The sequence below is a fragment of the Loxodonta africana genome, chromosome 9 (genome assembly GCF_030014295.1).
Source record: "Loxodonta africana isolate mLoxAfr1 chromosome 9, mLoxAfr1.hap2, whole genome shotgun sequence".
Classification (NCBI taxonomy): Eukaryota; Metazoa; Chordata; class Mammalia; order Proboscidea; family Elephantidae; genus Loxodonta; species Loxodonta africana.
The window spans coordinates 65,848,894-65,873,705 of NC_087350.1; the positions used below are offsets into that span (position 1 = coordinate 65,848,894).

General features: G+C 37.3%; 1 protein-coding gene across 7 annotated transcripts in view; it reads left to right on the forward strand.

Moving 5' to 3' along the window:
- The window catches only part of ECPAS (Ecm29 proteasome adaptor and scaffold), a 97,732-nt gene that overhangs the window by 14,520 nt on the left and 58,400 nt on the right, over window positions 1-24,812 (forward strand). For 6 of the 7 annotated variants that reach the window (XR_010323054.1, XM_064291615.1, XM_064291618.1 and 3 more), the window contains 8 exons: window positions 4,421-4,551; window positions 6,190-6,306; window positions 7,713-7,831; window positions 9,031-9,180; window positions 12,497-12,665; window positions 15,187-15,326; window positions 19,541-19,622; window positions 22,795-22,914. Coding sequence is in view for 6 of the 7 variants with exons in the window: in XM_064291615.1 (XP_064147685.1) it covers window positions 4,421-4,551; window positions 6,190-6,306; window positions 7,713-7,831; window positions 9,031-9,180; window positions 12,497-12,665; window positions 15,187-15,326; window positions 19,541-19,622; window positions 22,795-22,914 (1,028 nt within the window). In the remaining variant the exon portion in view is untranslated. Of the gene's footprint in view, window positions 1-4,420; window positions 4,552-6,189; window positions 6,307-7,712; window positions 7,832-9,030; window positions 9,181-12,496; window positions 12,666-15,186; window positions 15,327-19,540; window positions 19,623-22,794; window positions 22,915-24,812 lie in introns of those variants that run through there. The other variant, XM_023545057.2, reaches the window with a different exon arrangement.

The window sequence follows — 24,812 nt, forward strand, 5'->3', positions numbered from 1 at the left end:
TTTGCTAAAGATGTTAGATGTAGAAACTTCTACATAGCTTGTTTAATGCACAAGGAATTACTGTTTCATTCATTCAGCAGGTAATTGAGTAACTGCTCTCTGCAAGACACTGAGTTAAGTGCTGGGGGGACCTGAGAGTATATGGCTTCTCAACTCGAAGAGCTCTAGAGGTTAGAGGTAGATGGAGATGATTGAGTAGGCAGCCAGGTGGAGTCAGATTCAAATCATGCCTCAAGGGAAGGTAAATACCAGGAGAATTACAAAAAAGGTCTGTGGGAGTCTATAGGGCTAGGATCCTGTGAGGGTGGGTAGGGGAAGGGACTCTGTAGAGCCAGTGATATTTGAGCTAGACCTTGAGTGGGTGGATTTGGTTGTGTGGAGGTGAGTGCAAGAGTTTAGGAGAGTATTCTGGGTTGAAGAACTTGCTTGACCAAAAGATTAGGGCCAGGAGAACTTACTGTACATTTAAGAAGCTGTTGTGTTTTGGATGGCTGTTGGGGAGTAATGGGTTATGTGGTTGAGAAGGTGTCTTGGTTCTGGATTGGTTTACTCTTAGGAAGGATTCCCTCTCTGTTGTTTTCTTTCTACATACAATTACCATATACATATGAGGTAAACCTGGGCAATGTTCTTATCTCTTTCATTTTCACTATTTATGCCTATGACCACCAAGCCCTAGCACATAGTAGGCATTCAGTAAATACTTGAATGAGTGATTAAGTGATCTAGCTAGGGAGTGAGTGCTTCACAGCGAAAATCAAAGGGTGCTGGGCTTTGAAGGAGGAGGAGAATTTGGATGGGCAGGGAGAAGGAGGTAGGTGAATTGCATTTGGCACTTTAGACATTAACTTCTTACTATGAATTAATAAGTACTGAGCTTTCTCTAGTGTTGTGTTCTGGCCTTTCAGTTTGTACATTTTTCCATTTTGTCATAAATACTGTCGAAATGAGACCAATTCTTACTAACCTTTGGATAGTCTCTCAAACAGGGCTCCCTGTATATAAGATGTAGTATGTATGGTATAAGTGCCCTATAGAAAATAAGGATCATTGTTGTAGACAGTTGCATGGTGTAGGCAAGGATCCTTAGACTAAAGGTCAGAAGACTCTTGCAGTTCTTGCACTGCTGCTAATTACCTCTGTGCCCTTAGAGGGGTCTTCAACAATCGTACTTCTTATGTTAAACCATCTTTCAACCCTCTGCAGTTCTGTAATTCCAGCACAAATCTTTTCTCTGTACAAATTTCAAAGTAAAAATTTTTTTTTCTTGACGTGAGTGGTAGTTAGATGAGTGTTTGTAATAATTAAATTGTACAAATTGTACAAATGTTCTGTTCATTTTTCTGTGTCTTACTTCACAATGAAAAAGGAAAAAAAAAAACTCACAAGAAACCAGGTTCCTATATGCCTCCTTATGCAAAAAAAAAAAAAAAAAAAAAAAATTCTGGATGGATCAAAGACTTAAATGCAGAAAGCAAAATCATAAGCGTACCAGGGAGTCCTTAAGACCATCTACCCCCAAATTTGCTGATTCTCTACGAGGACTCATAGGACTTAGTATATATATAGGCATACTCATGGTTAAGATTTTAAGATTTATTTCAATGAAAGAATACCAGGCAAAATCTGAAAAGGAAAAGGCACGTGGGGGTGAAGTCTTGAGGAAGCCAGGGGTAAGCTTCCAAGAGTTTTTGCGGTGGAGTCACGCAGAACACACTTAATTCTACCAGCAGTGAGTTGTGACAGCTTGTGTGAAATGTTGTCTACCAGGGAAGCTCATTATAGACTCCGTGTCCAGGGGCTGATGACATGGGAACCCACTGACTAGCACATACTAAAACTCCAGAGTCCCAGAAGGAAAGCAGGTGTTCAGCATAAACCATGCTGTTTGTATAAACAGTTTAGGCACAGTGAGCCACCCTTACCAATTCTGGGGATGGTGGGAACCTACCTCAAATCCAAGTTTCCAGACACCAGTCAAGGACCAGCCTTGCAAGCAGGGCTTTCTAAGGATAGCAATCTCAGGCGTGCTGTGTTAACTCTTTTCTGTACAACATACTATTTTTTATAATCTTGGAGTAAAAAAAGGCATTTAAGCATAACTAGAAACTCATAAGCCATAAAAGGGAAGAACGATAAATTTAACTATATTGAAAAACTTAGATAAGGGAAAGAAAAAAATACTGGCTTCTTGTCATCAATCTTTATCAGGTTGGTGTGTTCAGCACAAAGGGCATCCACCAACTTGATACCCAGGCTCAGCACAGTTGGAGGCAAGCAAGCACACAAAGACCAGCTTGGTGCTTGTAGGGTTTGGCAAAAAAAAAAAAAAAAAAATTTTTTTTTTCCCCCAAATTCCTGTGCTAGGCCCTTCCTGGATGAGAGCTGTCTTCAGCACCTCTTGTAAAACCACATTAGCGTCTTTTATCCCTCCAGCAACAGTGCCTTCCGGGGCCACGGTGGTGGATTAAGGGTAGAGCTGAAACTTGAACACACCTGGGCTTCTAAATCTGTGCAGATGAGCAGTGGCAGAGAAAGAGCCCAAATTAAAAAAAAAAAAAGTAATTCATTTGGTTTTAAAACCAGGCCTGATTGGGTATGAGGCTGTTTGTAATTTTTGTTTATTCCACTTAGTGTGAATGCTCTTATGCTTTCTTGTATTTTATTATGAATATTGCCGTAGACCACGTGGGATGGTTGGGGTTGTGTGAAATGTGCAGTGCATACACTATACTATCTCAGTCTTTCCTTGTATTTCATGACCTTGGCAGTCCTGGGGAGTACTGGCCAGGTATCCTGAAGAATCCCCTGATCTGAGTTTTTTTCCATTGTTTTACTCATTATTAGACTGGGGTTATGGGTTTTTGGAATGAATACTGTAGAGGTGAAATGCCCTTGCCACATTCTATTAAGAGGTACAGGATATACACATGACATCATCAGTGATGTTAGCCATCATCACTTTGTTAAGATATTATTTCTTACGGTTCTCCACCGTAAAGTTAATGGCATTCCCTTTCCCTACACTGTTTTTTGGAAGCAAGTCATTAAGCCTACTCTACCCTCAAGGTTGGTGGGGTAAGAATTAAGCTTCATTTCTTGTAGGATTGAACACCTATGTGTATTATTTAGAATTCTATAAGAAAGAGCTGTCTCATGTCCCCAATTCATTTTTCAGTCATCTGTATCACTGTGGACCTGTATTTATTTAATACCATGATGTGTATTTTGTTGCTCAAATTTGGCCATTAGAGACTCTTTCAGCTTGATTCTTGTGTCCCTTTGACTTGCCCACTACTCCGCTTCCTTTCTGGCACTAGAGGATGCTTCAGGCTCATCTTGTATTTTCCGTGCAGTAACCCTAGAATCAACCATTTTCCTAAGGAACTCTGGTTCATTTTATTGAAGATGGCGTTTAAAAACCAAGATCTGGGTGCTGAGTTTGCTAGTTGCTTCTAGGGTATCATTGCTTCTACGCCTTCTCAGTGAACAGAGCTAGCTTCTCTCTTTCTCTCTGTGTGTATATACATGTATGTATATATGCACACAGATACACACATACTGTTTCCTTTAAAAATTATTATGGAGGATTTCAAGCCTATGCAAAAGTACAAAATCATAGTGTCTGTCATTCAGCATGAACAATTACCAATTAGTGGACAATATTGGTTTTATTTATATGACCCCTGCACACTCTATTCCCGCCAGTTTAGCACCTAAAATATGAACAGTAATTATTTAATACCAAATATTCAGTCAGTTGCATTGGTTTGATGTGTTGCTTAAGTCTATAAATTCCCTCGTTACCTCTGCCTTTCCACTTTTCTTACCTCTTGCAGTCTTGCAGTGTATTTGAAGAAACAGGGTTGCTTGTTTTATAGTTAATCAGAGTTTGGTTTTGCTGAGAACATCCTCATGGTGCTGTTCAGCATGTTTCTATCACAGTGGTTTTTTCTTGGTGGAAACTTGTTCCTCACTTTTCTTGTTAGGTAACCTCAACATAGTAATGGATGGTGATTCTGTCTTTGAAGAAGCTTTTATCAGTAAGATGGTTTAACAAAGATGTAATTGTCCTTGGCTTTTGATTAAAGTCCTTCTGCCTTGCTCTGATTGTTAGGTCTCCAAGGCACCTTCAAAAGTTTTATATCCTTCCTAGTATTCAGGTCACTTAGAAAAACTGTATAACCTTGAATGTAGGAGAGAATTTTGTTATTCTTGGCATGACCAGGACAGTTGTGAGACAGTAGAATTAGCCAGTGCTTAACAGCTGTGTCAAAATCATCTGCATACAGGGCCAGCTATGGTTAAATCTCTGATTGAAGGATTTGTGATACAGAAATAAAGGGTTAAACTATAAAAATTACCAGCCTTGGTTATGTTTGATTTGCTAGGTTCTTTTTTTTTCTTTTTTGTATTATAGATCAGCTTGAACGGGTCTTTTTACGACTTGGCCATGCTGAAACAGATGAACAGTTACAGAATATTATATCTAAATTCCTTCCTCCTGTTTTGCTCAAACTGTCTAGCACTCAAGAAGGAGTAAGGAAAAAGGTAAGTATGTTGGGCTAGTGGGGGGAATTGTGGTGAATAAATGAATATTATTATGAAGTGATTTTTTTGTTCTCATTGTTGCAATCTAGGTTTACAATGCTTAGTATGACCTTTCTAAATGAAATAAGTCTTAGGACCAGCTTTCATGGTTTGCTTAAGTAGCTTTTGTATGCTTAGCACAGGTGCATTTAGCACTAACTCTACACTTGGTATCAGTGCCCGATATAAATAATTAAGATAATTATTCTGGAATGTATGGAGATGTGATCTTCATACATTCCAAAATAATTACGGCTTCCTGGATGTCTGCCCTGAGAAGGATTCTGTGTCCTGATTTGAGTTCATTGGGGAGATAGTATCTTTATGAATGTTAATTTGTATAGGAAGGAATGGGATGTTCTTGTCCTATATTTGACTGTACCATGTACTGGCTCAGTATCCTTGGACCAGTCACTTCACTTTGCTGAGCCTCTACTTCCTCATCTGTAAAATGGGGGTGACAATACCACCTCACCGGTGGTTATAAGAATCAAATGAGATAAAGAATGCAAAACGCTCTGTATAAGTGCCTAGCATATAGAAACAGCTTGAAAAATGTCAGCTGTTATTGCCATTATTCATTTAACAAACGTTGATTATAGACTTGTTTTCGTTTTTACACTTCACCTATTTCATTGCTACTGCTCCAGATTCCTTTGAGCTTTTGCTGTCACTTTCCCTGAACATCCGTCTAGCTCTCCTTAATGCCTGCTTTGAGGCTAGAGCATATGTTCCAGAAGTAATAGAGAATAGTGCAGGCCTGGCCCTCCAGTAGTATAGGTGAGGCTAAAAATCTAAAGCCTCAGATGAGGCTTCCTAAATCTTATTTTCCAATGCTCGGTTTCCTCCTTAGCAGATAATCTGACAGTAAGATTGAGGCTGTTGGATATAAGCCTCTGTATCTTCTTTTCTGTCCATGGGAATTGTCAACTTGTCAGCTTCTATTTTGGTCTTTTCCCCACATGAAAGAGAGGAAGGTTGTTACTTCTTTCTTAAAATTCTTCAGTTGCATCAGTGGATCTTCGGAATAAAGTAAAAATTTCTTAGCATTGTACCTGAATTTCTTTTATAATCTGGGCCCTACTTTTATCTCTTACCACTCCGGGCTTCAGTCAGATGTGATACGGCATGGACTTTTGGACCTCTGTATCTTCTTACAGCAGATTCTGTGCTTGAAATTCAGGACTTACAGTAACAGGACTTAGTGTTCCTGTTATTCCTCCATCCATGAAGTCCTTGATTTGGAAACCCACAGTATTTTGTCCATTTCTCTCTTTGTGGTATTCATGGTGTGTTGTAATCATTTGTTTACAGGTCTTCCTCTTGAAGACTGTGCCTCAGGCTAGGCCTATCTTAGAACTCAGCTTTGATTAAGTAAAGGACATTGTAAAACTAAATTCAGTAGTAAAATCCTGGTACAGGGATTCCTGGGATAGTGTTAAATAAGACTCTGATATTGTATACTTTCTGGGATGTCAAATTTAAACATCCTTTAAAAGAGCCAAGTAGCCACTATTCACTAAAATAAATAATATCTGAGAAATGAATTTGTTTTAAGATATCCTTGATAAGTTGAGTTCATACCTCTCTGTGTTTTAGGTAATGGAACTGTTGGTCCATCTGAATAAGCGTATAAAAAGCCGCCCCAAAATACAACTGCCAGTAGAGACACTGTTGGTTCAGTACCAGGATCCTGCTGCAGTTTCCTTTGTCACAGTGAGTGTTATCTTGAAATATTTTCCACCTTAAAGTAAGTTTTCTTTCATGATGTTTATTAGAACTTATCAATATATTGACAAGCTTAAAATTTGACTTTAGAATACTTCTAATACTTTTTTCTTTAAATGACACACTTTTTCTACTGAGTACCGATCCAAAGGAAATACCGCTTTTAAAGGAAATGGTTGGACTACGATAATGAATGACTACTTGCACTGGAAAAAGTAATGTTAGTGAAATGACCTGTCAGTTTATATGGGAGCAGTTTAAATAGAGTGAAGAGGGATTTGTAGCATGGGCATAATAAAAGATAACGAAGAAGAAAAAAAGAGGTAAAATGGCAAGAAGAGATATGAAGGTTTCAATTAAAAAAGTATTCTGAGTCTCTGATGTGTGTATTCAAAGGTTATTCTGTTTTAAAAGTGGAGTAGACCGAGGCTACTAAGAAACATTCCTGTTAAGGATTTTGGATCATGTTGTTGTTTTCAGAAAATTAAACGTAAAAAATGTTGATGCTGTGTGATGACAAGTGATGTTCTTTTCCTGACCCTTGTAGTTCCTAGCATGGAGGTAGAATCTCTTGGGTCTTATCTAACATCTAGAGTCACAAACCTTTGGAACCACCTGCTGGTCCTGATATCCTGTCTGTGCTTGCTGGAGACGTAGAGCTCTATTATAGATGTTCCTTGCTTAAACAAATAGAAACATTGTGTGCCAGTAAAACTTTGCCTAATAAAATGTAGTGAAAGGAATAATCTTATAAAGCTTATTCTAAAATTAAGAATCCTTTGTAAAAGCAAATCATATTTTTATCTTAAATGTGTAAATCTGGATATGCACTTATGGGTTTGCTTAAAATGAGCCGTTCTCATGGATTATAGTGATACACATACTTCCACAGCACACGCATCCCTTGGTTCATCATCCATTGACATGGTCTTAGAGTTGAGGAACATGGAATGTTGCCGTGTACTTCGGTGGTTTTAGTAATTGACCAGTTGGGGATGGCAGCCGTGGGTTTAACAAGCCAGGCTCCTCCTAGCTTGTAAGGATTAATGCAGCTGTGGGAGAGCTGATGCTAAGGCATGATGTGTAGGTTTAGATAGGTCAAATGAGTACTTTCTTCTTCTCGATGATAGGTGATTGCATGTATGAGCACTTTAGATTAGGTCACACTTCCTTATATGAAGCCCATCTTAAAGCAGGCATTTTGAATAAGTGGGACTGGAATTCTTCCTCCAGCATATGGTAGTTGCTCAAGTAATCAATGTGTAGAGAGAGGATGATTCATGTTTGTGAGTTCTTTGTTACAGCCATGACTCCTTAAATTATAAACCATATGTTTTCATTGAAATCATAGAGTATTTCTTTTACACTCACTTGCTTTTTTCTTATTGCATTAGAATTTTACTATAATTTATGTTAAGATGGGCTATCCTCGCCTGCCAGTAGAAAAACAGTGTGAACTTGCCCCAACGCTTCTTACTGCCATGGAAGGGAAGCCTCAGCCGCAGCAGGATAGGTATGGTTTCCTCAATTATCTTACTTCCCTATCTGCAGGATTCAACAACTGCCTTTCAAAAGTGGTTCTGCACAGTTGGTTTCCCTTAGGCAAATGTGAAGGCTTGGGTCCTTTCAGCTGATAAATAATTGCACCTTTTGTGGTCCCTGAGAGTTACTGTTCTGTTAATACTATTATAAAATTTCTCGATGTGAATGCAATTGAAAAATGTGCAGAGCTAACCCAAAGGTAGTATATTTTTGGTAGTTATTTTGAAGCAGCTAATTTTATGTAATTGCAAAAATTAGAATTACAAAAGGCTTTTCATGAAAACATTTCTATTTTGGAGGATATAAAGTTTCACAGCACACGAGAAACACAGCACTTCTTTGTATTAATAATATGGACTGGAGAGGTGAAAGGGTTTAGCCTTTCTAGGTTTAGCCAAAAGTTCTGCATTTCACTTCTTCAGTGATGAGATTCATTTTAATGAGTACAGAAATCGTGGAGGAAAGAAAGAGATAAATAATGTTTGTAGTTCACATTTTAGAGCATATTGTTTTTTAAAAGAAAGATAATACAGATGTTTACAAGTAAAATTAAACATTACAAGCACTGTTTGAAGTTATTTTCATGTACTTTTTAAGAATATCAAGAAGTAGAGTGAAAGAAGGAATTACTGAAGCTGTGTTACTTCAGTTTACACAGTAGGAAACTCTATGGGGCAGTTCTACTCTGTCCTATAAGGTCGCCATGAGTCGGAATCGACTCAACGGCACTGGAGTGTTACTCAAAATATTGACATTGGTTTTTGATTTCTTTAGATTTAGAATAACTTCATTTTAATTAACTGTATAGGAAGGAAAAGTTTAACTGAAAGGACATATTATAAATTGAACTTTACCTAAGATTTAATATAGAACCTTTTATGGTAAATTGGATATTAATATTGAGCCCATATTAGGTACTTTTTTTTTTTTTTTTTAGGTGAGCCAGATTGGCTAAATGCCAATTATCAATCAATACACTGCCCTTTCAATAAGAAAGAAATTTAGATCAGTCCCTAGATAAAAAAGGGCTTTGTAAATTAAAGGTATTGAAAATGGATGGCTTTCACTAAACTACCAGTTTTTTTGTGTGTGATTTTTGCTTTGTCTGTTATTTGCCTGTATAAAATCTTGTTTTTTAAGTAGTTGCAATAAATGTAATTGTTTTTTCAGCTTAATGCATCTTTTAATACCAACCCTTTTTCACATGAAATACCCTGTTGAATCATCAAAATCAGCTTCTCCATTTAATCTTGCCGAGAAACCAAAGACGGTGCAGCTGCTTTTGGACTTCATGCTAGATGTCCTTCTGATGCCTTATGGGTAAGTTAAAAAATAACAAAACTAACCCACCTTGTTCTTAATTGCTCGTACTTTGTGGTGACAAGTACTGTTTTCAGTGATCCAGCTCTTCCTTGTGTGTGGTTGGGTCTCAGGTCCTCAGCTGCAGCCCTGACCCCCTCTGAGCTCCGGCAACGCGGCTTGTTGGCTCTATTGGGGGCAGAGCTGCTGCTGTGGTTTCAGACTCAGTCCGTCCAAGGTGAACTCTGTCTTTCCCCGTAAAAATAGTTCCCTTTCTTTAATTACCATCAGTGCTATGATGACTCTTCTACCTAACTAGGCATATAAGTGTGAATTATCCCCAGCTTTTCTCTTCCTTGTTGCCACAATATCGGATTAATTACCAAATTCTTGTTACTCCTTGTTGATGTGTCCTGGAGCCAGTCCTACTGCTGCCATCTAGTTTTGTCTTTTTTGAGCTCATCACGGTGTTTTTCTTACTGGCTACTCTTCAGACCTTTACTGCAGAGTTTATTTAAAAAAAAAAAAAAATTATTGTGATAGAATATATATAAGGAGCAGTGGTGACACAATGTTTAAGTGCTTGGCTGCTAACTGAAAGGTTGGCGGTTTGAATGCACTGGCAGCTCAGAGAGAGAAAACACCTGGTGATCTGCTTCCATATAGATTGCAGCCTAGGAAACCGTATGGGGCAGTTCTGCTCTGTCATAGAGTCCCTGTGAGTCGGAATCAACTTGACAGCACACAACAACTACATATATGTGTGTGTGTGTGTGTATGTATTAAAAAAACAAAAAAATTGCCATTTTAACTATTTTTAAGCTTACAATTCAATAACATTGATTACATTCATTATGTTGTGCAACCATCACCACTATCATTTCCAGAAGTTTCTGCTCACCCCAAATGGAAACTCAGAATCCCTTAAGCAATTACTTCCTATTCCCCGCACTCTCAGCCCCTGGTAACCACTAATAAAATTTTGTCTCTCTGCCTTTGCCTTTTCTAGATATTTCATGTAAATGGGATAATATTTGTTCTTTTGTGTCTGACTTATTTCACTTACAGTGTTTTTAAGGGTTGTCTATGTCTTAGATGTATCAGAGCTTCATTTCTCTTTATGACTGAATACTACTCCATTGTATGTTTATCTTTTCATCTGTTGATGGACACTTGGGTTGTCTCTACTTCTTGGCTATTGCGAATACCTCCGTGAATGTCGGCATACTAGGGTTTCCTTTTCTGAAAACACGTATCTTACCAGTTCATACCTTAAAATCTTAAGACTGTCATTTTCACCCATAGCATACACTTACGCATTTCATGCATGCTTATGCATCTTTGCGTTTTTTAAGAGAATACAGTTCTCTTTTTTTAGAATGCTTTCTCATTTAAAAAAAAGAGAAAGAAAGAAAAGAACAAACCAACACTTGGAAAAAGCCCCTCAAACTAGTTTAGATGTCACCTACATGTGCCTCTGACGTAATTTTTCTGCCCTAGGCTGCCTTGATTGCGCTCTCTTCCCAATCTTCATAACGTTGAAAATGCACATATTTATGTTGCCCTTTGTGTTTTTAGCGCACCATTGACGTCTGTCTTCTCTAATAGATTGTGAACTCCTTGTCGTTAAGAGCTGTTTTATCTATTGTAGGGCCTTGCTATAGTGCCCAGGCTGTGATCTGCCTCCAACTTACTTATTTTCTAGGTTGTCCTGCTGCCAGAGGGATTTTCCTCAAATGCTGCTTTCATCATGTTTCTCCCCAATCAAAAATACATGCTACAAGCTTGGTCTGTGGGGCTCCTTATCATCAGCCCCTCAGTGCAGACATAGCAGCGTTCATGCTGAATGATTGCTTTACCCTCCGGTTTGCTCTTCTCCTTACCCTCCAGTTGGGTCACTTTATTTTGTGGCCCGAACATTTCATGTTCACGCTCACCACTTCTCTCATTCCTTGTCTTACGTCTCTGAAGTTTCTTTGTCATCTGATAAAATATGTTGTCAAATATTGATACATGTGTGCTGTCACTGCCTCAGCTTGTTCCTGATGGCAGGGACTCAGTCTTACACTTCCTTATATTCCTTTGTCTTCTGCTTAGCACAATGTTTTTCGCAGTATTAGATGTTCAGTAGGTATTGATTGATTGACTTAATGTCACCAGTCTTGTTATAACTTAGAAATAAATTAAAACCTCCTCTTAAAAAAAAAAAAAAAAAATTTTTTTTTTTTTTCTCTTACATTTGTTAAATTAGAGGGGAGCCAAAATTAGCAGGTGATGATAGCTTTGGTAAGTAAACCTTGAAATCCAAATTTACTTTAGGAACATAATGTACTCAAGCCAGTGACTCTTCACATTTTTCTTACTAATGAGAACTTGCCTTGTTTACTTAAAAATTTAAATTGATTCCTTAATGGGTATTGCATTTTTTTAACAGATGCATTTAGGAATTGAATGAATATGGCATATAAGTAATGTGGAATGATATATTTTGCTATCAGGCTGTGTTTTTGTTTGTTTGTTTTTTTTAACTTGTATTATAAAAACCAAAAAAAAAAAAAAAAAAAACCTGTTGCCGTTGAGTCGATTCCAACTAATAGCAACCCTATAGGACAGAGTAGAACTGGCCTATAGAGTTTCCAAGACCGTCTGGTGGATTTGAACTGCCGACCTTTTGGTTAGCAGCTGTAGCACTTAACCACTACGCCACCAGAGTTTCCTTGATCATAAAGATTATTTTAATATCCCATATGATAATGGAGCTCATCAGCATAGAATTTTAGAGTTTGAAGGGACTTGAATGAAAATTTATATCAAAATTTTCATTTTGTAGATGAGAAATACTAGTCTTATTGAACCAAAATAAATTTACCAGAATTCTTATTTCTAATCCACAGGAGCTAAAAATGAAATAGGATAATAAATAAATAAATAGGTGTAAAGGGCCTTGAGCATAAAATGGGAAAAGCTAATGCTTATCTTGTTTAGCATTCCCACTTTGTGCCCCCCCTCCCTTTTTTCCATTGTTAGGATTTTGTGCAACAAAGCTTTCTTTAGTCACTTGAAAACTCAAAATGCAATGGGGCTATAGTGGCTTGTAGAACAATAGTTTGTAGATTGGGAGTAAATAGTATACATTCAGTGTTGGTATTAATTTGTGAAAAATGTAGATTCCATTTGTAGATATCTTTAAAAATTCTCTTCATGATAGAATCTTAATTTCAAGTGTTTACTTTTCTAGAGAAGTACTATGGGAGGAAGTATGATATAATTGAATGTTCTACATAGTGCAGTTTATTTATGTTTTTGTAGAGGGGTTAAAATCTCATTTCCTTTCCAGATATGTGTTAAATGAATCTCAGAGTCGCCAAAACTCATCTTCAGCACAGGGTTCTTCTTCAAATAGTGGGGGAGGTTCTGGAATCCCACAACCTCCTCCAGGAATGAGCTTTTATGCAGCGAAACGAGTTATTGGTGATAACCCATGGACACCCGAACAGTTGGAACAGGTATCATACTAACAGCTTGCTCATAATGGAACTGTACACTTGCCCCTGTGAAGTTCATGAAAGCATGCATAACATAATTCTAGGATACTCAGACTCTAATGAATTATGTTTGAAAGGAGCAATTGATGTAATGTGGTCTCTTCATCATGTCAGTTATTTATTAAAGCCCTAGGGAAAGGGAGGAATGGGAAATGTACTGTAGTTGGTTGGATATTGCTTACATATTTCAAATATAAAACAGCCTACTTATAAGTGAGACTATTAAACTTCTTTCATTTTAGTTTTTAATTAATAGGTTTAATAATCACTTAGCTCCTCTGGTGCATTTAAAAACCAATTTGTCTTATACTACTTAACTTTTTAGGGCTGTACTTTTTGGGCAAAGTGAAGAACCCCTGTGTTTCAGAAGTGGCAATGTGGGGGAAAAGCATGACTCCCTTTTAAAATTCTTCTTGGGAATTTAAAAATGGGCATTAAGAATCTTATTCTGGATTTAAACAGGACACAGATGTTCTCTGAGCAGCTTTTAAACATGACTGGTGCTCTGCAGAGAAGGTGCCTCACTGTGTCCGTGTCACCAGGCACCTCAGGGAAGAACAGATGAGATCAGTGTGTAATTATTTTGGAATTCAGGCAACATGGGTTAGTCTCCAATCCTTCCTTTATCTCTCCATGGCAGACTAAATAATTTGATCCTTTTCTTTTTGGGAATACAAGTGGCCGTTGATCAAAACAGTTGTCGCGGGAGAGGGAAAAAGAGGCAGGGGGAGAATTCATGCCCCTCACAAATTTACAGAATGATTAGTTCAGTGAGAGTTATAATTGATTAGATTTACTTCATGTTTTATAAGTCTTTTTTTTTCTCCTCAAACAATTATGAAAGTATGTGTGATCCAACTGACAGGTACTATACTGAGTACTTTAAATACATTATCTCATTTAATCATCACAGTTAACTTCATGAGGTATAAACATTGTTAGTCCCATTTTGTAAAAGGAACAAAAAGCTTAGAGAGGTTAACTAAATTCACCAAGATCTGCTTCCAGTACTAGGGCTTGGACCTAGTTTCTACTTAACAGCTAAGGGTATGAATGCTGGAGAATAATTGTTAACTATGCATTGTAATATTTTGTTAGTCAAAATTTACTAATTTCAAGGGACATGTGTATACCTTTTGTCAATTTCATAATCTAATGCTAGAATAAATAGTTTAGTATCATAAACATATTTTCTTCCAAAAGTGCTTTATTGTTTCTAATTGTACAGTTCACAATGCAGAAAATTCAAGTAGTACAGAACACTATAAAGAGAAATTTAAAATTACCTAAGAATCCCGTCACCCAAGATAAGTGATCATTCCTCCCCAGCTTGCTCTCTCTGTGTATGTATGTATACAGATACAATTTTACATAATACATTTTTCATAAACATAAAATACTTGTAGTTTACTTTTTTCACTCAACAGTGTGTGAGGTTTTAAAAAAAATCCTCCTGAATGTCTTCATAAAATTTAAATTATATGTCAGCCATTCTGTTTTTAAGCATTCTCCTATTGATGGATATCTGTATGGTTTTCGGCTTTCTTTGGACATTTTTTGGTTGATCTTTGTGTTCTTGACTTCCATGACTGTCCTTTTTATGACTCAAGTAAAAATATAAGGCAAGCGTTTTGGTTATCTGTATACATTTTAGAATTATACTCTTTCTTTTTTAATAGTTTGTAATTTATATGTGTAAGAATTATTATATAACAGATTTTTTTAAGGCAAAGATAAAATTTTAATTTTCAGAGTGTATTTATCCCAAATAAATTTATGTGTAGTGAAATTCATAGCTATTTCATGTTGTATGAATTTCTAAACAGTTTCTCTCTTTAGTTGACATTTCATTTCAGCCAGTCAACTAGAATCAATGTTTGATTAGAATTTCACTTGCATTTAATAGCATATGTTTGAAAATATATTTTTTGTTTTTAGTGTGTAAGAATATCGAATGCAAGAATTAGTATGTTAACAGTAGAGTGAAACCCTATGTGTGAGTTGTTTACTTCCTTTTCAACTGTCATAAAAATCCACGGAGCACTTTGTTCCTAATCCACTGCCATCTTACTGGTGAACCCATATTTGGAATTCAAGGCTTTAGTACTCTAGAGAGGCTCAGTAGCCTAAGTAGAGAGGCTTTGTATCACACTGGTCTTGGAGTCAGAGAGACTTGTATTTGAATCCTGACTTTATCACTTACTAACTATGTGTTTTAACCTCTTAAGGCTTGCCTCAGTTTCATCATCTGGAAAACGGGCATAATAATAACAACTTATCTCGTCAATTGTGAGGGTTAAATGAAATGGTGACTGTATATGGTTTAGTATAGTCCTTGACATACCGTAAGCCTAAGTAAAGCTACTACTGTTTTCACTATTAATCCTTGGTTTGTGACCACACTGATTTGTTAAACAGTGCTTTTGGTTGATGTGCTTTGTTTCCCTGACCACTGTTTCTCCGTCCCTTGATTTATTTACAGTGCAAACTGGGTATAGTGAAATTCATAGAAGCTGAACAGGTACCTGAGCTAGAAGCTGTTCTCCACCTGGTGATTGCTTCTAGTGACACACGCCACAGTGTAGCAACAGCAGCAGACCTGGAATTGAAAAGCAAGCAAAGGTAACTACTTTCCTTTTTAACTTTCAGAATTGAAAAGAGAGTTCTAAAAGGCTACTCAGCGCATCTTTGTTCTTTTAGGGCTTTGTGTAATGAGATATTCAATAAAATAAACCCAGTAAACTCATAATATATATAGTTTGTTAAAAAGTAGAATGTTATGTAAGATGAAGAAAAGCGATTTGAAGATGCAATTTAAAACCAGAATGGATTAGGGATATAATCATAAGAAATGAGACCTTTGGCTAGGTAAATGAAGCCAAAGAACCGATGTTAAAAAAACAAAAACAAAACCCAGAAGTTACTCATTTTTGATCCTTCTTCTATCTCAGATCATTTGATACTGCTTTTAATAAAGAATATGTATGTAATATAGTTAATTCAGTTGAAATGAAAAATCAGATCTACGAAAAGGGATACTGAATAGATCCTATTTTATACAGGGGGATATGCAAATATTAAATAACTCATAAAATATATTCTGCATAAGAAATCAAATCAATGTAAAATAACACAGTGTTAATACCAGTTTGTATCCACTGATAAAAGTTTTTTAACTATCGATACATCCATTTACGTTTCTATTGAAACTGCTACTCCTATACCCTGTTGACTGGCACTGTAAATTGAAATAACTTTGGGAAAGCAGTTTGTGATAAGTAATGAATCGTAAGAATATTTATTCTCTTTTATCTAAATCTTCTGGAAATTTATCTTAAGGAAATAATTCAAAATATAAAAAGAGTTATATTCAGAAAAATGTCATAAATCTGCTGGTTATATCATTATCTATAACCATAAAGTGTGGAAGCAAATTTAATTTTCCACAATAGGGAAATAGTTAAATTTCTGTCTATAGCTTTATGGAATATTGTATATCTGCTAAGATTCATTTTAAAAATAGTAAAGCAATATATAAATTGCCCCCAAGCAATGGTAAATGAATAAGGCAGAATACAAAATGGTATATATACTGATGGTAAATTTAAAAAATGACATGTGCACAGACTGAACAAGAATATGGCAAAATGAAGTTATTTGGTTAAAAAAATGTAATTATGGGGTAGTTCTTTTCTTGAATCTATTTTAATGCCTGTAATCATATAATTATGTTCTAGAAGACAGAGCAGTGTGAATGATAACAGTTTTGTAAATATTATAATTTTTCCTCTCGAAGAACACTAGTGCAAGTATGTATACCAGAATGAAGAAAGTATCATTATTGTGGCTTAGATTACTTGTTGAAATATAAACACCGTGGTGGCGGGGAAGGGCTTACCCATTAGAAGGCATTGAGGCAACACAGAGGACAATGTATTAATTGTGGAGTTAACTCCGGACGTACCTCTTTCTGATTGTGTGCGTTTGGGAGGCTCACTTGACCTGGTTGGATGTTGGACTTTGGAAAATAAGAGAATTGAACTAGATTGTACTACATATTCCTCCCAACTCTAAAGTTCCTTCTAGCTGCTTATGACTGAATCTTTCTGGTTACCCCTTTCAAAGAATTTGGTTTTGAAGGGTCAAAAATTTTTCTTTTAAAACTTTTCATTGTCTTTGTACTAGCCCCATTCTTTACACCATATAGTGGATTTGATTGTTGGAAATATAAATGTGTTGCTAAAGTGTTTTCATTAGTTTTAGTTCCATTTATTAAAGAGTATAAACATTTTTAAAGGTGAGTTGAGAACAATATGTAGATCTTATCCCATTTTGACAAATAAAAGAATCCCGGAGTATTTCTTTAAGTGATACATCTTTTTTTTTTAAATCGTGCTTTAGATGAAGGTTTACAGAGCAAATTAGTTTCTCTTTAAACGGTTAATACACATATTGTTTTGTGACATTGGTTGCCAGCCCCACAACATGCCAACATTCTCCCCTTCTCGACCTTTGGTTCCCCCTTACTACCTTTCCTATTCCTTTCTGCCTTCTTGTCCTTGCCCCTGGGCTGGTGTGCTCATTTAGTCTCATCTTGTTTTATGGGCCTGTCTAATCTTTGGCTGAAGGGTGAACCTCAACTAACTTCACTACTGAGCTAAAGGGGTGTCCAGTGGCCGTACTCTTGTAGTTTCTCCATTCTCTGTCAGACCAGTAAGTCTGGTCTTTCTTTGTGAGTTAGAATTTTGTTCTGCATTTATCTCCAGCACTGTCCGGGACCGTCTGCTGTGATCTGTGTCAGACCAGTTGGTGGTGGTAGCTGGACACCATGTAGTTATGCTGGACTCAGCCTGGTGGAGGCTGTGGTAGTTGTAGTCGACTAGTCCTTTGGACTAATCTTTCCCTTGTGTCTTTGGTTTTCTTCATTCTCCCTTGCTCTAGACCGGGTGGGACTAGTGGAGTATCTTAGATGGCCACTCACAAGCTTCTAAGACCCCAGAAGCTGTTCCTCAAAGTACGATGTAGAACATTTACTTTATAATTTCTGTTATGCCAGTTGAGCTAAATGTCCCCCAAGACCATGGTCCCCAGCCCTCAGGTCGGTAATTCATTCTCTCAGGGAGTTTGGATGTGTCTTTGAAGCTTCCTTGACCTTGCCTTGGTGAAGTTGTGACGCATCTATCTCGTTTTATTTCTTTGCCCAAGCACCAAATTTAGTGGTTGTCCTATTGAGGAGGAATGGGGGGGTGGGGTGTAGTGCAGATTATATGCTATCTTACTTCCTATATTATTCATTTCAGAATTTTTACAACTGATACGTAATCAAAAAACAAAGTAGAAAGGTGGGAAGACAAAAAGTAGAAGAAACTGTGAAAATGACCCTTATTAATTTACTAAAATACAGTTGTAGAATGTCCTTGGGAATATCCAAAGAAGAGACAGATTGATAAAAAAAAAAAAGACTGGTAGACTGTGAAAAAAGAGCTGAATCAGAAAAGCAGTCAAAGCAGCGTGACACATTGTGTATGCACAAATAGAGCGTAGCTTGGGCAACGTTAACAGGCAGAGTGAAGGCAGTATGGTAGAACCTCAGCAGTCGACTGAAATGCAGATTGCGTTCTTGCTAGGTTAATAAAGTGACTGGGCTGGGCCTGCTGGAGAGAATGGGAGCCAATCTCCAATCACATTATGTCCTAATTCACCTTATTGTGAGGCCCAAGTGGGAATAAGTTAGTGACTAATGGTAGCATGGCAGGCATTCATGGTTCAGTGGTAGAATTCTCTCCTTTCATGCAGGAGACCTGGGTTCAATTCCCAGCCAATGCACCTTAAGCACAAACCATACCAAACCTGTTGCTGTTGAGTCAGTTTTGACTCATAGCGACTCTTAAGCACAGCCACCACCCATATGTCACTTGAGGCTTGCGTGTTGCTGTGATGGTGAACAGGATTCAGTGGAACATCCAGACTAGGATGAACTAGGAAGATAGGCTTGGTGCTCTACGTTGAAAAAACCAGCCGGTGAAAACACTATGGGGGTCACAACAGTCTGATCTTGTTGTACGTGGGAGTTGGGAGCTGACTATATGGCAGCTAACAACAAAAATGGCACTGTATCTACTATGTAGAATTATGTGTCAAAACTGCAAATGTGTGCTGGTAGATAAGGAAGGAGGGGACTGCTGGGAATCGTAATGGCGCAATATTAGAGGAATGGGGGTGAGTGGTGCATACAGGTCATGCGCTCGGTTGCTGTCCGAAAGATTGGAGGTTCAAATACACCTAAAAGTACCTCGGGGAAAAGCCTCTCGATCTACTTCCAAAAAATTAACCATTGAAACCTACGGAGCACAGTTCTATTCTGACACACATGGGGTAGCCATGAGTCAGAATCAACTCGATGGCAACTGGTCTTTTTGTAAGCTTCTTAGAGTTGTAACTTTAATGGATAATTTTTTTTATTTTTTATCATTTTCCTTATCACTTTTGAGTTTCTAAATGTTTAAGGCAGCAGAGGTCAGTATCTCGGAATCATGCCCTGCTCCAGGGTGTGCTATAGTTCTGCTCTGTTGGAACTGCTTCATGACATTGGCCCTGAGAGCCCATCTAGACAGGAGTGCAGCCCAATTTTCTTATAGGGTCCAAACTGACTAACTTCAGTAGAAGTTGATCCCTTGCCTTTCCTTCTCTTCTACATTGTTAGTTGCCCATTTCATCTGTGTGTTTCTGACATTTTTACTTGGTAGCGAATATTGGGACTATGATTTTTGGAAGTCATTGAAGCTGGAGGGAAAAAATCCTATAAATTTAACCAGTTGTGTTGAAACTTTTTGTAGCTTAATTGACTGGAATAATCCTGCCATCATTAATAAGATGTACAAGGTGTACCTTGGAGATATACCACTGAAGACAAAAGAGGTATGTTGTTTTGGTTTATTTTCTCACACCATCATAAAAAGTATTTTGTTGACATGGACTGTATAGTTTTGTATATTTTCTCCTTAGTTTTTTTGATTTAAGCTGAATCTGTACTATAGGAAATACTGTTTTTAAGCCTTGCTAAAAAAAAAAAAAAATTTTTTTTTTTTTTTTTTAGTCTAGGTACATTAAAATCTCTTCTTAATTTAATTTTCCTGGTTTGATATTTTCAATTCATGTGCTTAAATAATGATGAGACGTTGTCTGGACAAGGGAGTCAACAGACTCTTTCTGTAAATACTTCGGGCTTTATGGGCCATACAGTCTCTGTTGCTGCAACTACACAACTCTGTCGTCGTATTGTGGAAGCATTACATAATTGAATGAGTGTGGCTGTGTTCAGCAAAACTTTATGGCCACTAAAATTTGAATTTCATGTAGTTATCATGTGTCACACAATATTTTATATATATATGTATATATCTATGTGTGTGTATATATATATTTTATTGTACTTTAGATGAAGGTTTATAGAACAGACTAGTTTCTCATCAAACAGTACACACATTGTTTTATGACATTAGTTAGCAACCCCACGACATATCAACACTCTCCCTTCTCAAGCCTGGGTTCTCTGTTACCAGCTTTCCTTTTCCCTCCTGCCTTCCAGTCCCTGCCCCAGGGCTGGTGCACCCATTTAGTGTTGTTTTGTTCCATGGGCCTGTTCCATCTTTGGCTGAAGGGTGAACCTCAGGAAGTGGCCTTATTACTGAGCTGAAAGGGTGTCTGGGCCCATACTCTCAGGATTTCTCCAGTCTCTGTCAGGCTAGCAAGTCTGGTCTTTCTTTTTGAGTTAGAATTTTGTTCCACATTTTTCTCCAGCTCTGCCTGGGACCCTCTATTGTGATTCCTGTCAGAGCAGTCAGTGGTGGTAGCTGGGCACCATCTAGTTGTACTGGACTCAGTCTGGTGGAGGCTGTGGCAGATGTGGTCCATTAGTCCTATATATATATATTTTAAATCATTTTAAAAATGTAGAAGCTGTCCTTAACTCACAGGCCTTACAGAGACAGGTGGTGGGCCAACTTTGGTCGGTGGGCCGTAGTTTGCTGACCTCTAGCCTAGAACCTGTAACAGTAGGTGAGTTCTTATGAAGTCTCGAAGTAAGATGTTTGCTTAATGACCTAAGCTCTATTTAGTTCACTGTATTTGAAAGTACTCCAAGTCCTAACCCAGACATATAAGATTAGTTTGTTTGTTTATTTACTTGCTTTTAAAGGTATAATTAGTGGTTTTAAAAATCATACTAGCTCTAGTCAGATAAAATTGAGTGTGGTGTAGCAGAAAGAGCAATGAACCGGGAACTGGGGCCCCTGAATTCCAGCCCTGACTTTATCGTGGACTGGCTACACATGAGTGTATTTGGGAGGAGTGGTTTGGCTATTCACAGAACTTCTCTGGGGCTCATGTTCTTTATGTAGAAAATGAAGGGGTCGGATTAGATCAGTGGTTCTCAGTGTGTGTGCCATGGACCCCCGTGGGGGTCAGAGAGAGCCTTTTATGGGGTCCACGAAGGCAAAACTTATACTAAGAAATTATTTGCCCTTTTTTTTTTTTTCACTGCATCGATATTTGCACTGATGGTGCAAACGCAATGGTGTAGTGTAACTGCTGGGGTCTTAGCATCAGTCAAAGCTGTGTCACCAAACAATGGTAGCAGTTATTGTATTCTTCACTATCACACTCTCAGGTTAAAAGAGAGAAAGAAAGAAAGCTTCATTTAAGAATATGCTTGATGAAGCATTAAAAATGATTCATTTTAGTAAATCTTTATCCCAGGTTCGCATCTTTTTTTAATATTCTGTGTGACATAATAGGAAGTATACATAAAACGCTTGTGCTGCATACTGACGTATGATGGTTGTTGTGTGGGAGAGCACTTGTGCGATTGAGCTGCTTGTTGAGCTACCTGCTTTTTTCGTGGAACACCATTTTTACTTGAGGAGTAGATAGGCAGACTGGGGTGATTAAGACTTGAGTATCTGACAGATATTTTCTGTAAACTGAAAAAATGAGGTTGTCACTTCAAGAAAAACAATGAACAGTATTTATTGGCAGTGATAAAAATTGTATTTTCTTGTAAAAATTATAAATTTGAGGAACTTACATTCACGGTAAGCTTGAAAGTTTGTCGGTACTCATGGACTTTTCTGATAAGATAGTTGGCAATGTTAATGTGCCATTTTTTGTGGATATTGTGTAATGAAACATTTACACAAGTCAGGACCCAGTATTTTCCAAGTGACCAGTGATGTTACAAAAGCATATAAGGGTAAAAGGCCTATTCAAAGTGCAAGATTGAAAAAAAAACCAAACCCGTTGCTGTCAAGTTGATTCTGACTCATAGCGACCCTATAGGACAGAGTACAACTGCCTCATAGGGTTTCCAAGGAGCGCCTGGTGGATTCGAGCTGCTGACCTTTTGGTTAGCAGCCGTAGCACTTAACCACTATGCCAAGAGGATTTCCACAGACCAGTGGAATTTAGTATAATAGAGTATGCAGATTTCATTATTATGGTTTTGAAGCCATGTTGCAACTTTAAGAAACTATCATTTGTCAAGTTTTGGTGTAATATGAAAGAATATTCACAGTTATCTGAAAGGGCTAAAATCATTCCCTCTTTTCCAACTACATATCTGTGTAAGGCTGGGTTTTTTGTTTTTTTTTCTTTCCCCTACATACTTCAACCACAGCAACAAATTGAATACAGAACAGATGTAAGAACTCAGCTGACTGATTGCTATTAAGGTGGAAATTAAAGATATTTGCAAAAAATGTGAAATGATATCACTTATCTCACTACATTTGTTTTGGGGAAATATAGTTACCTTTCATAAAAACATGTCACTTGAGAAAACATGTAATGGGTTTATTATTATTTTTAAATGAATAAATGTTAAAAGATTTCTCAGTTTTAATTTCTGATATTGTTAGGTATAGCGATATAAACAAAAGCTCTTTGGAGTCTTCAGTAATTTTAAGAATGTAAAAAAAAATTTTTTTTTTTTTTTTAAGAAAAGCTTGAGAACTGCTAATTTAGATACCTCATGACCTTTTCAGTTCAAAATAATTTTGAAATACTGAGTTACAATCAAGAATATTTTTGACAGGGAGCAGTTCTGAAGCCAGAGTTGAAAAGGGACCCAGTCAGCACGAGGGTCAAGTTAAAGATTGTCCCACATCTCCTTCGTTCCCGACAAGCTGCTGAAACGTTTCCAGCTAACATACAGGTAATTTGTTCTTTGCAGAGTAAAGTGGCCTATCTGCAACTTTGGTGTCTGTTTAATCAGGGAAAGGCCTGCATTAATGGATATTTAGGAGATAGGCTGATGTATATAACAACAGTATTGATAGTCCACCTTTTTTTCTGTAGAAATGATTTAAAAAATTTTTATTTTAGAACATACACTATATGTGGCTACCATTGCCCCCATATGGTGATAATCCCTTTCAAACAATTTTTTTTCTGTGGCTTTTCTCAAAAATGATGCCACCAGAAACTTTATAACTCAAGTGAAAAAGCTGTGAGTCGTCCTAACTGAAACCCACATCAAGGCAGTGGCCAAATCCTCTTGATTTTCTTAGTGTCCCCTTGTCTTCTCAATGTCATCACATCTCTATGCCTAATGCTGGTATTAATTCAGACTGTCACTTTTTATTTTTGGTATTGTAGAAGTCTTCTCCCTGTCTTCCTGTTTCTAGTCTTGCCTACATCTAGTCTGTTCTCTGTGTTGCCACCAGAATTCTTTGCAGCTGGAAATTCCTGTAATCTCTGTTGGTGAAGGATATGAGCCTCTCCACAAAAACTCTTGGCTTTTTATCCAAGTGTTGACCAGCTTAGCTCTGGAGGCAGATAGACTTGGCTCTAATTTTGCTTTCATTAGTTATCTGTCTTTGATCTCAAATAAACCTCAGGTTCTTTTCTTTTTCCCTTTTTAAAAAAATCTGTAAAATGGATATGATAACAGTACCTACCTCATTATGAGGATAATATTGTGATATTGTGAATGGGTAATAGAAAGTTAAACCACAGTGGCTTGTACTCATTCATTTATTAAGTTCTCAGTGAATGGAGAAATGTTAGCGATTATTTCCTTTCTGGCCTCGTCTCTTGCCACCTCTCTGCCCTGTACTTTATGCTCTGGAATGGACTGTCGCTTGTTAAATATGCAGTTTTTATGTCTCTGTGTCTCCACTTAAGATGCTCCCTCTGCCTGGCATGCACCGCCCCCCCAGGCTGGTGCACATTGATTCTTCTTTCAGTATTTGCCAAGTGTTCCACCTCGTACCTGAAACACTCATCTCTTGCCTCTCCTCCCTTTCCCTCCCAAAGTGAGTACGCTGTCCTTTGTGCATTCACTGTATAACAGACAAGACTTCTGTCTTCGCATAGCTCCCTCTTGAGGCTAATTTGTTTATGTGCTATTTCCCACTTCTAGATTATAAAAAAAAAAGGGGGACCTTTATTCTCAATGTGTGGCATATAGTAGGGACTCCAGTATTTGAATTATTTAGAATATTCCATTGTATGTCTCCATAAGCATAAAATTTTCACAGAGCTTCTTAGATTTTTATTTCCCAGACAATTTTTTGATAATTTCGGTTCAGAAAGTGTGGTTGTAGTAATACTACATTACATAATAAGCTGCTAGACTCTTGCGACAATATTCATTGACCTCCTAAAGGTATACACTTTATTTTTAGTTTATATGTTTTGAAAATAAGTCTAGCTCAAATTAAGCATATTCAAAGAGAGACAGTCTATCTCTTATATTGGCATTTCTAATGATGGCATACTTTGTACATTCCACTTGCTAATTATAAATGGATGTTTGAATCTAAGAAAATTGGAAGTCGTCAGAAATGAAATGGAGTGCATAAATGACGATATCCTAGGCATTAGTGAGCTGAAATGGACTGGTATCGGCCATTTTGAATCAGACAATTGTTTGGGCTACTATGCTGGGGATGACAAATTAAAGAGGAATGGTGTCACATTCATTCTCAAAAGAACATTTCAAGATCTATCCTGAAGCACAGCGCTGTCTGTGATAGGATAATATCCATATGTCTACAAGGAAGATCAGTTAATATGACTATTATTCAAATTTATGCACCAACCACTAAG